The sequence below is a fragment of the Balaenoptera ricei genome, chromosome 5 (genome assembly GCF_028023285.1).
Source record: "Balaenoptera ricei isolate mBalRic1 chromosome 5, mBalRic1.hap2, whole genome shotgun sequence".
Classification (NCBI taxonomy): domain Eukaryota; kingdom Metazoa; phylum Chordata; class Mammalia; order Artiodactyla; family Balaenopteridae; genus Balaenoptera; species Balaenoptera ricei.
The window spans coordinates 23914347-23929189 of NC_082643.1; the positions used below are offsets into that span (position 1 = coordinate 23914347).

The 14843-nt window shown below is 38.9% G+C and overlaps 1 protein-coding gene across 22 annotated transcripts in view; it reads right to left on the reverse strand.

Moving 5' to 3' along the window:
- MANBA (mannosidase beta) overlaps positions 1-14843 on the reverse strand; it is a 174051-nt gene that overhangs the window by 140509 nt on the left and 18699 nt on the right. For all 22 annotated transcript variants that reach the window (XR_009503231.1, XR_009503238.1, XR_009503235.1 and 19 more), the window contains exons 6-7: positions 8931-9106; positions 7931-8041 (exon numbers count right to left, since the gene is read on the reverse strand). Coding sequence is in view for 1 of the 22 variants with exons in the window: in XM_059922492.1 (XP_059778475.1) it covers positions 7931-8041; positions 8931-9106 (287 nt within the window). In the remaining 21 variants the exon portion in view is untranslated. The remainder of the gene's footprint in view (positions 1-7930; positions 8042-8930; positions 9107-14843) is intronic.

The following is a 14843-nucleotide window of genomic DNA, read 5'->3' on the forward strand; positions in this document are numbered from 1 at the left end:
CCTTTATCCTTTCTTCCTCTAATCACCTTCACAGCTCTCTTCTGAAGCTTCTAAGGAGCAAAAGACAAAACTGATTAAAGTGTTATCATAAGGCTTTAACAGGCTAAATAAAATAGTACCTTAAGACTCCTACATGAACAGAATTATTGTTCCGATAACATTTTAGAAATAAGATAATTTCAAAAACCATAGCAGACAAAGATACTTAGTTTCGGACCCAAGCCTTACGTCACACTTTAAAGTACTGCTCAAATATGAGGATTTAATTAGCATGTGTACAAGCAGGGTAGGCAGAAGGCTCAACCTACCACACACCTGTAACAGCTTGCAAAACATCACCAAACTAGCCTAAAATGACACAATCAGAAATCAATAGTTCTTTCTAAGTGAAGATATTCTGACTCTCAGATAAAGAGATGCACAGTTTTCAACCTCAGTTGGGCCCTAGGTGCTGCCTCACAATCCTACCATGGTGCCTGAGCCCTCTCCAGCCCTTTCTCAAGTCTTCACCTTCCTCAAGTATCTAACTTGGCCCCCGTTACTCTCAGCAGACAACGTTACATCCTAGATCCCAGGAGAGAAAAGCACTGTCTGACCAGAATTCCCCAAACTTTCTTTCTCAGGTTCACTTTTCCCCTTTAAACTCCACTGAAAGAGAGTTTGAAATTCTCACAGAAAGAAAATATACCTCAAGGGGTCCTAGGCATCTTCCAAAGTACCTCCAACCTTAAGCTCCATTTTTTCCTCTCTGTATGTTATTTTATCTTTTACCCCTATGACCACAAAACCAGAGCCCTCATCCCCTAGTGAATCCACCCACCAGTGCGCTGATGCCATCCTCCCTACCTTATCCTACACACCTTGCCCTCTCTCAACTAGCTCTAGTTGAGATAGAGATACTATCAGTCTTTCCCTGTCTACTGGCCCTTTCCCATCAGGATTTTGTTGCTTTTTATTTCCTTAATGGTGTCCTTTTTTATGTTGAAACAATTTCAAACTCACGAAAAAGTTGCAATGATAGTACAAAGAACTCCTAAACACCCTTCACCCAGAGACCCCATTCAACTTTTGTCAGTTGCCCCAATGACACCATTCAGAGCAAAAAAGATCAGGCACTGCACCCAGCTGTTACATCTCTCTAGTCTCTTCCAATGTGGAAGAGTTCCTCAGTCTTTCCTTGACATTTTTGAGGATTACAGTAGATTGAAGTAGATTTGAAGATCTGGGCTAACGGAGCTCAATTTGGGATAGTCCAGTGCTTTCTCATGATTAGATCCTGGTTATCTGCTTTGACAGGACTATCAAAGAAGTGATGCTATATTCTTCTTCTTGCAGCTTGTCAGGGGGCACCGCCACTTAATCAAGATGGTACCTGCTAGGTTCCTCCACTGTATTTTTTTCTCCATTACAACTAATAAATATGTTGTTAAAAGGTGCTTTGAGGCTATATAAAGATCCCATATTTCATGCCACTTTACCCTCTAGTTTGGCATCCATTCCTACTTCTTGCCTGAATTAGTTATAACTATGTTAGTTATCAAATAATTATTATTCAGTTCTATTATTCCTTCTACATTTATTAATTAGTTGGCAGTCCATTTTAAGGAATAACTTTCCTTTCTCTCATTTACTGAATGATATTAAATAATATTTATGCGTGTATTTAATTGTATCAGTGTGCACTCAAGGCTTTTTATTATGTTCAATGGGTTATAATATTTTACTACCACTCTTTATTTTCATGCTCAAATTCTCTCAGATTTGGCCAGTGGGAGCACATTAAACTGACCTCTGTGTCCTATTGACCTGTCCCATCATTCTTTTTTGAAGATTTTGTGTGTGTGTGTGTGGACCATTTTTTTAAAGTCTTTATTGAATTTGTTACAATATTGCTTCTGTTTTATGTTTTGGTTTTTTGGCTGTGAGGCATGTGGGATCTTGGCTCCCTGACCAGGGATCAAACCCACACCCCCTGCATTGGAAGGTGAAGTCTTAACCACTGGACCACCAGGGAAGTCCCTGTCCCATCATTCTTGAGTACCTTCTAACTTTCCAGTGCAGCAAGCTATTCTAGGCTTCAGCCTCCAAATCAGTCATTTCTCCAAAGAGCCCTGATTCCTTTTAGTAGAGTGTTATTTAAAAACCAAGATTTGGAGACTAGCTCCATTCACTGCTAATAGAGTGCCGCTGTTCCCAGGACCTCTGAGAAGGCCTGGAAACAGCTAGGAAATGTGTGTGTGTGTGTGTGTGTGTGTGTGTGTGTGTGTCTATAAACACATACACACATGCATTTACATCTATATTTATTTCTATATCTATCTAAATATACTGAAAGTCACGAGTCCACACTATCAGTTGCAATTCCAATCCATTCCAGCTTTTCCCCTCTATACATATACTACCTTTCTCCATCCGTAAAAAACCTGGCTCTCTAAAATATATACACTTATTTGCACAGTATGTAGTCAACCTTCTGACCCCAACTGGCCATCATCACCACCTGGCTCAAGTGTGGTTCCCATGAAACATATTTAAAGAGCTGTCAGTACTCACTGTCTCTACTTCCCCACCTTCAGTCATTCTCTGACCACTGCAATCTGATTTCCATTCTGGCCGAAGTCACCAGTCATCTCCTTATTGCCAAATCTGAAGGCTCTTTCTCACTCCTTGTCTCACCTGAGCTCCCTACAGCATCTGACACTCTCTGAACACTCTCCACTTCTTAAAATACTCTCTTCCTCTATGAGTCCCCACTCTAACTGGCTTTCCTTCTACCTCTTTGGCCATTCCTCTTGGATCCCTCTGTGGCTTTCTCGCCTCCTCCCATGCTCAATTACTACAATTCCCAGGGGTTCTGTTCTAGCCCTCCTGTTCATGCAACCCTTCCATGGCTACAACTATCTATATTCTGTTGATTTACACATTTATATCTTTAACCCAGATCTAATTCTTAAACTCCAGACCCATATAATGAAATGCTCATCAAATATTATTTTGAGGGTATCTCTCAATCACTCACACAAAGCACGTCTAACACAGAAATAATTTTCATCCTATCTCATCCCTCAAACCCGCTCTTCTTTATGAGTACTTCAATGCAAAGAACAGAACTGCCACTTGTTCAGTGGCCCAAAACAGCAAATTAAGAATCATTTCTAACTCATCCTTCTCCCCTATCCCTACACATCATCAAGCCTGGTGGTTTTACCTCCAAAATCTCTCTCAAATCTATCTCCTCAGCAATTCCACAGACCAAGCAATCATCATCTTGTGCCTGAATTACCACCATAGTTTTCTGACTGGCCTCCCACTCCTGTCATTCTTCCAATCCGATCTACACAATCTTTGTAGAACAAATATGATCACTGCTCTCTCCTTAAAACCCTTCAAAGAATCCCCGCTGTCCTCAGGACAGTCTAGTTCCTTCACATGGCTCACTAGGCTCTGTGGGATCTTGCCCTAGCCTACCTTTACAACATCCCGGTTCTACTTCAAACTCAAACACAGCCACACTGAAATTTCTTTCACCTCTGCAAACACACAATACTCCTTTGAGTCCCTGGGCCTGACATACTATTGTCCCTCTGCCTCTTTGCTACATTTTGTGGTCAAATTCTACTTAACCCCCAGGAGACAGCTATCACCTTCCCTGGGAATCTTCCCAGGATGCCCCTGCTCCGTACTCACACAGTGCTCTGTATTGCTCTAGAGTGCTTATCACACTTTATTGCAATTGCTTGTTTAATTGTTTAATTTCCCAGCTGAATTATTAATTTTACTAAGAGCTCAGAAAGAAATGGACAGGGTGTCTTATTCACTGCTCTATCACCAGAGCCTAGCAAAATGGTGCAAACGCAGTAGATGCTCCCTAAGTATTTAGTGAACGAATGAGCTTCAAAAATAACAAACTCTACAACAGCCACAGCCAAAGGGTGCGTTTCACAGACATGCATTAACACAAGGAGTGGAGCAATCCATCTTCCTTCACTCCTGCTGCTGATCAATTCCAAGAGTGGCATCTTTATATGTAACAAACAATAATGCAACCATATTAGCCTGAACTGAAACAGAACTGTTTCCCACAAACAAAACAACACGGAAGTTCCTCCTTTCTCTTTGATAAGTTGGAATGACTCATTCTTTTTCACCCTTTCATGAAGATGACTCACAAGAAACTTAACATGTGAGAGAGCACACGTCTTCTGCCAACAGAGTTAGAATGAGAGGGAAAGTCTTGGCTCTTTAAACAGCTCTAGGACATTCTCCCTGTATATACTATGGACACACATACACTCACAGTGCCTCAGAAAACATAGAGCATAATTAAACAAAGGAAAAACAGAAGATGAGTTCCTGAAGGGTATAGCTCCAAACTGAGCATGGTGTCTGGCCCACAGAACAGGTAATACCAAATGGAAGTTGACACCAGAGTACAACCACAGCCAATTGCAAACACCAAAATTTGATGTAAGGGGAAAGAGGAAATCTCTGAAAGGAATTAATATTGCTTCTACTTACTATACACTATCATAAGCCAGGTTCAAGTTACCTCATCTTTACTGTCCCATTATACATACACAGAAATGGCATTTGAAGGACTAAATAAGCAGCCAAACTGCAGTTCTTTCCAATCCTTAGTGCCGTATCCCAAACTCGGCAGGACCTAGTCATTTCTTTAGACTAAAGTCAAATTGTGCCCTTCACTATCCTCTAACTGAGGTTACCATAAAGCTTATTCATAGATTTAGAGGCAAAACAGATGGTTATATCTTCAGGGGGAAACATTTTTATTGTATTTTGTTTTAAATATCAGTTCCTGGTAGATTCGGGGTAGGGGGGGATTGGTCCTTCTCTAAAGGTACTTTGAGAGCATTAAAGGACAGAGGCTATTTTTCTCCACTGTTTTCTCTAGATAGCTCCAATTCCAATCCTGAACTCAATTTTAGAATGTTTAAAGTAACATAAAGATGCAGTTTCATGTATAGTGACTTAGAAGTTCTCATTCCAAAAGCAGAACTGAAGTATATTGTTTGGAGGAGGGGTCCTGAAGCTCACCTATCATTTTGCCTTTCAGAATCAAAGAGGCTTGAGGACACGCAGCACAGCATGAGAGGGAGAACTGATGAAACTATGTTTGATGGTCAGAACTTTAATCCCTTTCTGCCACTAAACTCCCTGAATGGTAACAACTAGTCTTATACTCCCCAGACAAGAGATTGGAGAATGTCCTCACTGTCAAGGCTAAACACACACACACACACACACACACACACACACACACACACACTCACACAGAGAAGATCTATAGCTACAGACATGTGGGCATCACCACATTATAAAGCTGGATTTCCACCTGAATACTGAACACTGAGGCTCATACAGGGCTTCTCATCTGCATTTTTGTGCTTAATCTTCAGAATGAATTGACACCAAGAATAACTGACATTCCAGGAAAGTCTCTAATGTAAAAGGCAGATACTGAAACAAGTAGAAGAATAAAGAATAAAGGAAAACAAAAACAAAGAAATGCAAAGAAAACTTTAAAACTACTCAGAATATTAGTTAAAATTCTTAGAGAAATGAGAGACATTATAACCATGAAATACAAATAGGATGCAATTTTTTAAATAAAATAACAAAAAGCTTTAAAAAAAATTTTAAGTGATAACAAAAGTATACCTAATTTAAAAATGTAAGATAAAATCAAGTAAATCTCCCAGAATATAGAATAAGAAGACAAGATGGGATATAAAAGGGGAAATCTAAGAATATTTCTCAGTCTAGGAGGTCCAATCTGATTAATAGTTGTACCAGAAAAATAGAACAAAAATAATGAATGAAAAATGATAAATGATATAATACAAGAAAATTTCCAGATTGAGCTTCTAGATCAGAAGAGTCCACAAGATGACTATCACAACTAAAAAATCTACTCATTTTCAAATTTTCAAATATTAAATTATCAAAGATAGTGAAATCCTAAAAGCTTCCAGAAGCAAACACAAACAGGTCTATACAAGAAAACAGAAATTAGAATGTAATTACATTTTATCTACAACACATTCTCAGGAATCTATTGGAGAAAGTGTTTCACCAAAAGTAGAGAGTCAAAAAGAGAGAGAGAAACATGGGTCCAAAGAAACGGGATCCCATGTTTAATCCATGAGAAAGATGAAGGAAATACCTAGAGCTCCTAGAAGACAGATGATGGGAATTCCTAGAATGATAATAAAAGGAAGTTTCAGGACAACAGTTAAGTAGAAGGTCTAGAGAGTAACCAAGCAGTTTCAGGACAACAGTTAAGTAGAAGGTCTAGAGAGTAACCAAGCAAGATCAGGGAGATGAGAAAATGGCTCTAGGAGAGAGAGTTTCAAAAACTAACAAAAATTAAAGGAAAAATAATAGTAATAATAAACAGTGGACAGATTACCAGGTGAGTGTGACTAAATTTAAAAGGTATGTTAGAATTCAAAAAGAGTCATGTACCAAAATGTTCATTGCAGCTCTATTTACAATAGCCAGGACATGGAAGCAACCTAAGTGTCCATCATCGGATGAATGGATAAAGAAGATGTGGCACATATATACAATGGAATATTACTCAGCCATAAAAAGAAATGAAATGGAGGTATTTGTAATGAGGTGGATGGAGTTAGAGTCTGTCATACAGAGTGAAGTAAGTCAGAAAGAGAAAAACAAATACAGTATGCTAACACATATATATGGAATCTAAGGAAAAAAAAAAAAAAAGATGTCATGAAGAACCTAGTGGCAAGACGGAAATAAAGACACAGACCTACTAGAGAATGGACTTGAGGATATGGGGAGGGGGAGGGGTGAGATGTGACAGGGTGAGAGAGTGTCATGGACATATATACACTACCAAATGTAAAATAGATAGCTAGTGGGAAGCAGCCGCATAGCACAGGGAGATCAGCTTGGTGCTTTGTGACCACCTAGAGGGGTGGGACAGGGAGGGTGGGAGGGAGGGAGATGCAAGAGGGAAGAGATATGGGAACATATGTATATGTATAACTGATTCACTTTATTATAAAGCAGAAACTAACACACCATTGTAAAGCAATTATACTCCAATAAAGATGTTTAAAAAATAAATAAATAAATAAATAAATAAAAGGTATGTTAGAGAGTTTGTATATGATTTAGAGGAAGTAAAAGGGAAAACAAAGCAACCGGAAACATGAGGCAATTATTAACTCTGAGGAAAACAGAAAGTTGCACAAGAAAGAAAATATAATTTTAGGACACCATGTGGTTCAGCTTTGAATAGTATTTTCATAATATAATAATATAAAAACTGAATATTGAGTTAACAAAAAATGGCCATATGACTACATTGGGAGGGTAGAGGGAGGCAAAATGTATACATTGTAGGCCAAGCAGGAGTCATCAGAGAGAATCATGTAGGTTCCTCATCCTCTAGGTCTGAAGTCAACAGATAATATACAAAACTGAAAAATTAGAAAACACTAGTAGAAGCATGTTATTTGGAGAAATGAAGGTAATCAGCAGAACGTATAAGTAAAAGTTAAATATTATTGATTCTGAGGAGTAGGAAATAGGAACAGAAAGGGTTGGATGGACAAGGGATTCTATTTTTCATATGAACCTTGTAGTAATATTTGAGTTGTAAAGTTATATATATCTATTAGTTTGATATAAAGGACAATTTAAAACACAGTAGGAGAATATTTATAAATAAAATAATGTGCAAAGTCTGGTCCATTAAAAAATATAAATATACACATACCAGAAGCTTTTGAATGCATATAACTATTACTACTAATTATCTCTGAGTGGTGGGGTTGCAGAAGTTTTGTTGGTTTCTTCTTTTCCTACAAAGATCTGTATTGCTATTTTAACCAGAAATATACTTTTTTTCAGAAAATATCTTAAAGTATTTGCTTACCTTAGCTGATTTTTCAAAACTTAAGCCTCCATCCAGCTTAAAAAGAACTGTCATGTTGTACCCAGTCTGGTTTCCATGTCCATGAGGCCACCAAGTTTCTATAGTAACACTCTTTTAAAAAATAATATGTCAGTCTAAGTAATCTGTAGCATATTTTCAGCAAAATAATATAGTAATTCAGAGCATCACATCAGTTTCTCATAGATAAGCACAGAGCAATATAAATCTCCCTCCTTGTATTATGCCAAATTATACCAATCCATAGATAATATTTAAAAATCAACATGCTAGGAGTTTAGCATGGATTAACATACCAGAAGGGAAAGCAAAGAACAGAATAACGTGGGCATTCAGAAAAACAGCTCTTCCCATTGCAACACTCAGCTAACATTTATTCTACATTCTTAACATTTAGAATTGGACTTTGAGGTTAACTCTTCTTTCAAGCCCAGAACTAGAAAAGTGTTTTGAGCTCTTACTTTATCTGAACAGTTACTGAATGCTGATTTGCTCTATCCTTTTCAGCTCACAATTGTCAATTAGAGGAATAAGAAAAGGAAAAAGAAAAGGTAAAATCCAGTCCACTTCTACTTACGAAAGATCATAAGTTTAGAATTAGAATTCTGTATGTAGAATAAGTACCAATATTCAAAACAGTTTACAAATACCAAAAATAATCACAGCATTTAAGTATGATGTTTAGAATGTATTTTGGATTTAGGATACTCCAAATACTGCAGAAAAATTAAAATATAACACACCTGACTTTTTGAGAGGAGAGGATGCCAAATTAATCACATAACCTCCGTTTTCTTAATCTTAAAATTTGGGAAAATCATTCCTTAGCTTGCACACACACAAAATATATAACAGATTAAAAGTAAAGAAAAAAATGGAAAAAGTGCACTTTTCTTTAATACTCAGGTCCTTCTTTCTAAGCATTTCTTTTGAACAACACTGTTTTTCATCTTAGTGCTTCTCGGGAAGTACCATCATTCACCTTGTCAATTTTCACAAAGAGTTTAACAATCCTTTCCCCATGATGAAGTTCAACGCTGTTTGTCTGTTGTATTTTTAATTCAGGGATGGCTATAATCGCTTGACCCAAAACTGGCTTTGAACTAATTACATCAAAAGAAGACTCTATTTCAAGATTCCACTCCTGGATATTGTTATCTAAGGTATAAAGAGAAAAAGAAAAAATACATATATATTATGTAGGATTCACTGAAAAAAAGACCAAAGCAGCTTCTAAACTATAAGTGCTCCACAAATGCAATCCTGATCAAAAGTTCAGTGAAAATTCTCTTTTAATGTTTAGAGTTTAATCCTTAATTCTAGAGAAGAATAACCAAAATTATATTTTTATATATACTTCTACTCTAAAAATGTTACAATCATAAGTCACAAAAACTTTATAACTATGGCACAAATAGAAAATTACAAATGAAAAGATAACATAAATCTTCCAAGATTTATCAATCTTGATTTATCAAACATACTTGCTTGTTCCTTTTTATAAAGTAAAAATACTGAGGGTTTTTAAGCCATATAATATGTTATAAACTTAGATGTATTAGAATTAATCAGATGTGGAAAAAATAAAGATGCATTTTAAATGTAATTATTTATTCAAGAAATGTGTACTGAGAACCATCTAAGTGCCATGTTATTTGCTAAGTGATGGGAGGTAAATAAACATGGCCCCTGCCCTCATGAGCTAAGGGTCTAATGGGATGTGGACAAGTACAAACGTGTAATAATACTAGGATAGGAGAATTAAAGGTTGTTTAGAAAAATATTCATATTCCCTTTACTGCATTTTTATTGTTCTTAAACAGAAGCACACACTCCAATGTGATCCAAAGCTGTTTATTTTCTAAAACATCCCTAAATCTTTGACAGCTACCTCACCTTTAACTCGAAATCATATTCCCTCTGGTTTCCCTTACTATCTCTTATTTCAAGAAATAATAATAGATAACATTTACCAAGAACTTACTATGAGCTAGGCATTGTTTTATGCTCTCAACATGTATTAACTTATTTAAGCATCACACCATTGCTATAAGGTAAATTCCACTACTATCATCATTTTATAAATGAGAAAACTGAGACAGAGGAATTAAGTAACTCGCCCAAGATCACATAACTAGTAAGTGGCAGATGTGAACCAAGACAGTCTAAAACTAGAGACTGTACATTTAACCTCTAAATTCTGCCAACTCAATCCAAATAATTTCCCCCAAACCACATCTTAGTGGTGCTCAGGATTTTTACAGTGGGGAGAGGATCTTATTATATAGGAAAACATTTAATGATGTCAAGCTATGATAGACATCAAATACGTCCTTTGGCTGAGTCTTTGACCAAAACAGCACAGATTCACAAAACTGGTGAACTAGAAGTGTGCTGACAGATCACTTAGTCTACTTTCTGATGTGTTTGATTTCCTCTAGACCACAGGCTAGCAAACTATGGTCCTTGGGCCAAACCTGGACCACCTCCTATTTTTATAAATAAAATTTTATTGGAACACAGCTGCTATGGACTGAATTGTATCATTCCTCCCAAAATTCATATGTTGAAGCCCTAACCCCTAATGTGATTCTATCTGGAGATAGGGTTTTTTAGGAGGTAATTAGGTTAAATGAGTTCATAAGGGTGGGGTCCTATTCTGATAGGTCAGTAGCCTTATAAGAAGAGGAAGAGATCAATTTCTTTCTTTCTCTCTCTCTCCTCGCACACCCCCCCAGCCCCCAACCATGTGAGAACACAACTAGAAAGCTGGCCATCTACAAGCCAGGAAGCAGGCCCTCAACACAAACCAAATCAGCCAGCACCTTGATCTTGGACTTCCCAGCTTCCAGAACTGTGAGAAGTCAATTTCTGTGGTTGAAGCCGACCAGTCTTTGGTATTTTGTCATGACAGCCCAGCAGGCCAGACAGCAGCCATGCTCACATTTTACATATTGTCTTCGGTTGCCTTCATGCTACAAAGGCAGAGTTGAGTAACTGCAACAAAGGCCATATGGCCCAAAAAGCTAAAATATTTACTACCTGACCCTTTACAGAAAAAGTTTGCTGATCTCTACCCTAACATATTTCCTCCGAAAGGCCATTCTAACCTGTCTTTAATATCTTTAATATAATGACAAAAAACCTCTGCCTCCCTTTCTGCTAGCCTTGACTATTGGAAAGTCGTTCTCTACACTGATTTGAAATCCACTTTTCTTTCATTTCCACCTAGAGGTTTTAGTTCTGCCCTCTAGGCCTCTCCTACCAACTGATAACCACCAAGTTCAAGCAGGCTCCCTGGGACTTCCTTGGCGGTCCAGTGGTTAAGATTCCGCCTTCCAATGCAGGTGGCACGGGTTTGATCCCTGGTCAGGGAACTAAGATCCCACATGCTGCGCGGTGTAGCCAAAAATTTTTTTAAAAAGGCAGGCTCCTCGGCCGTTTCCTATCACTTTTTCAGCAGAGAATCAGCTACTTGTAAGGGCCTCCAGCAGGAAGACAAACAGAGTAATTCCCAAAGGTTACCGGCAAAATTGTCCAGTTTCTATTGCTTCTAACATGGAAAGTTCTAAAGTAAATCAGCACTCCTCTGGAGCTCATCCTGTTAACTCCCTCGGGTGCCACTAAATGAAAAAACTAAAGCTGAGGAATTAAAAACCCAACATGAAGATTTACAAGCCTATCGTGTCATTACCAAATACCCTACACCAACATATTTTGCCCTCTTTTCTCCTTCCAAACAAAGTACAACCCTTCCTTCCAGAAACCATGGAGAATTTCAGTAGTTTAGGTTCACAAAGCATATTGAGAGTCTTAAATAATAATTTTCCTGGTATTACCTGGTCACTTCTTTTCACTGGTTAATTTTAAAATGTATAATCTTATTTCTAGTTAAGGACAGCTCCCTCTTATAAATCAAGACCCATTTCTAGAATGCAGCTTCCCAGCATATCTCTTCCAGCACTAACAAGTTATCCTTTCCTAAAGAATACCTATCACCCCCAGCTCTCCTGAAGTGGAATGAAAGATCATTTCAAAAATGGACAAAGTACCAGGGATGGGATAAGAAAGAAGAAAGTTTACTAAATGACTTAAAATCCCCTGCCAGGTCTCCCTCTCAATGACACCAAGTTTTGCATCCTTCCTCACCCTGACTAATCAACCCTGGGCCCAAACAGGATAGGAACTCATTATCAAAACAGGGTGGAGAGTAAGCTGATGAGCTCTCTCTACAACTTGAGGCCTTCCCTGGCCTGGAGCCTCAGCGATGTCCTAGCTGATGCCCTAGCTGATGCCCCGCTCCCTGCAGAAGACACTACAGTCTATAGTTTGTTCCATTTAACCTCAACCAGGTGGGCAACCCAGGGCAGGGCAGAGAATGTGGTTCTGGCCATTGATTCATTTTCAGATTCTTCCAAAGCTGATTCAGTGAGGTTTCTTCAATAACAAACAAACAAACAAACAAATCACCATGAGTCTGACTCGGATGGGAATTTGTAGAAAGGGTAACCAGCTGCACAGCCCAGATGAACGTGTGCTGCTTCTTCATGCAAACAATCTTCAGGACAACTCCAATTTGTGTAGATGTGGCCAATACATTAACCTTTTTTTTTTTTTTTTTTTAAATTTATTTGGCTGTGTCAGGTCTTTGTTGCGGTACATGGGATCTTCGTCGCAGTGTGCGGGATCTTTCGTTGCGGCGTGTGGGGTTCTCTCTAGTTGTGGCATGAGGACTCTAGAGCACGCAGGCTCGGTAGTTGCAGCACAGGGGCTTAGTTGCCCCGTGGCATGTGGGATCCCTACCAGGGATCAAACCCACGTCCCCTGCATTGGAAGGTGGATTCTTAACCACTGGACCACCAGGGAAGTCCCAGTACATTAACTTTTAAAACCCTCTAAAATGTACCAGCTCCTTTTATAGTCCCATGTAGTCCACTTCTTTGTCAAGATGTGGTCAGGATAAAAATTAAAAAAAAAAAAAAACAGCTTTATTCGGTTGTCTAAGAGGAAAAAAAAAAAAACGTATAGGAAGACATGGAAGTAGAAAAATAAGACGGCTGAGTTACATTAATTCAAGTGTGTCCATAACCACAGAAAGACTTACTCTCAAACTACACCTTAAGCCTTGCTTTAACTGATTGTAATTAAGCCTCAAATATCAGTACCTTCATTTAATCATATATCTAGCTTCAAAAAAAACTGGTTCTTCCACACTTACACCCTCACTAGGCTGTAATGAGTGCTGTAATTTACAAACACAGGGAAAGAACCGAGGAATGTTAGAGGCAAAAGAAACTTGGCCATCTCCTAGTTACTTTGCAGTTGTGGTATTTGAGGCCTTGACTGCAGAACTAGCTCAAAGCTCCCGAGCCAGTGGACAGGACAAGGGCCCAGGTTTCCTAACTCCAGTGCTCTCTACCTTCCACGCATCTCCCACAGAGGCGCCTATCAAAAGGAAAGACACTAGCAGGCACGCACAGATTGAAATTTGCATATGAATAATGAGGAAGACCAAAAGCAAAGGTGCTTTTTGTCCTTCAGAATCCTAAGTCCTAACAGCAAATACATATAATGTGAAACAAAGCATTTGAAGCCACTGTAACCATAAAATATTAGCCTCTTAATATGAGCGTCCTTATAAAAAAGAAAAAACACTGAAATCTACAAATATAAAGAATGTGTCTGGGGCTTCCCTGGTGGCGCAGTGGTTGAGAATCTGCCTGCCAATGCAGGGGACACGGGTTCGAGCCCTGGTCTGGGAAGATCCCACATGCCGCGGAGCGACTAGGCCCATGAGCCACAACTACTGAGCCTGCACGTCTGGAGCCTGTGTCCCGCAACAAGAGAGGCCGCGATAGCGAGAGGCCCGCGCACCGCGATGAAGAGCAGCCCCCGCTCGCCGCAACTAGAGGAAGCCCTCGCACAGAAACGAAGACCCAACACAGCCATAAATAAATAAGTAAATAATAAAGAATGAGGATTAAAAACAAAAAGAATGTGTCTGACCTTCCACTAAATGCATAATTACATGGTTGCACAGTTCCTCCATTTGTCAAAATACTATCTTCGTAACCTAAACTACCTGACAAAGGCATGACAACAGTTATGTGAGCATTTCTGCCAAACAGCGGAAATATATTTCTTGAATAATTACTGTCTGTGAAACTTGACGGGCACTATGAATTACACCCCAATCACAAAGAGCAAAGATGTTGAATCTACTTAAAGAAACAAAATATACCCGAAGGTCACAGTTAAGAATACAGGATGGCATTTGGAAGGGCTAAGAACCAGCAGGGACATGGAAGAACACTCAGGTTAGCAGGGGATGGATCTGCAAACGTACGTTGGTGGACTGCTTATGTAAGATGAAAAAGATGCTTCATCCCACTGGGGGGCAAGCTATTCAAAGATGGCTGCCTTGATCAGCCCTGTTGAGCTCCTCCCAGCTCCCCCTTCTGCCTGCTCGCTTCATCTTGCATCTTTCATAGGTGATGCAAAGCTGCAATGAAGAGACAGTCTTGTGCATGTGAAGGAACAGCAATGACAACAAGCCACAGAATGTTGAAATTCAAACAGAGGATATATCCCCATGCTCCTGCCAGAATTAGACGACAGACTACAGTAGCTGCTTTTCAAAGAGGTAACAGCTTGCATTAGCCAGAAAAGCAGGCTTACAGTTAGTTACAACAGCTGTTTTCCCCTTCTTTCCCAAGCAGCAAGATCTCCTTGCCTATTCAGCAGGACAAAATCCTCAAAGATGAAATCAAAACAAAACAGACACAAAGCAAAATCCCCCCACCCCCCCCCCTCACCAAACAACATAAATTGGTAAGTTCTAGAGAAAAAAAAAAAAATCGACTTACACAACAAGGCAGCTAGTCAGAGATTATTC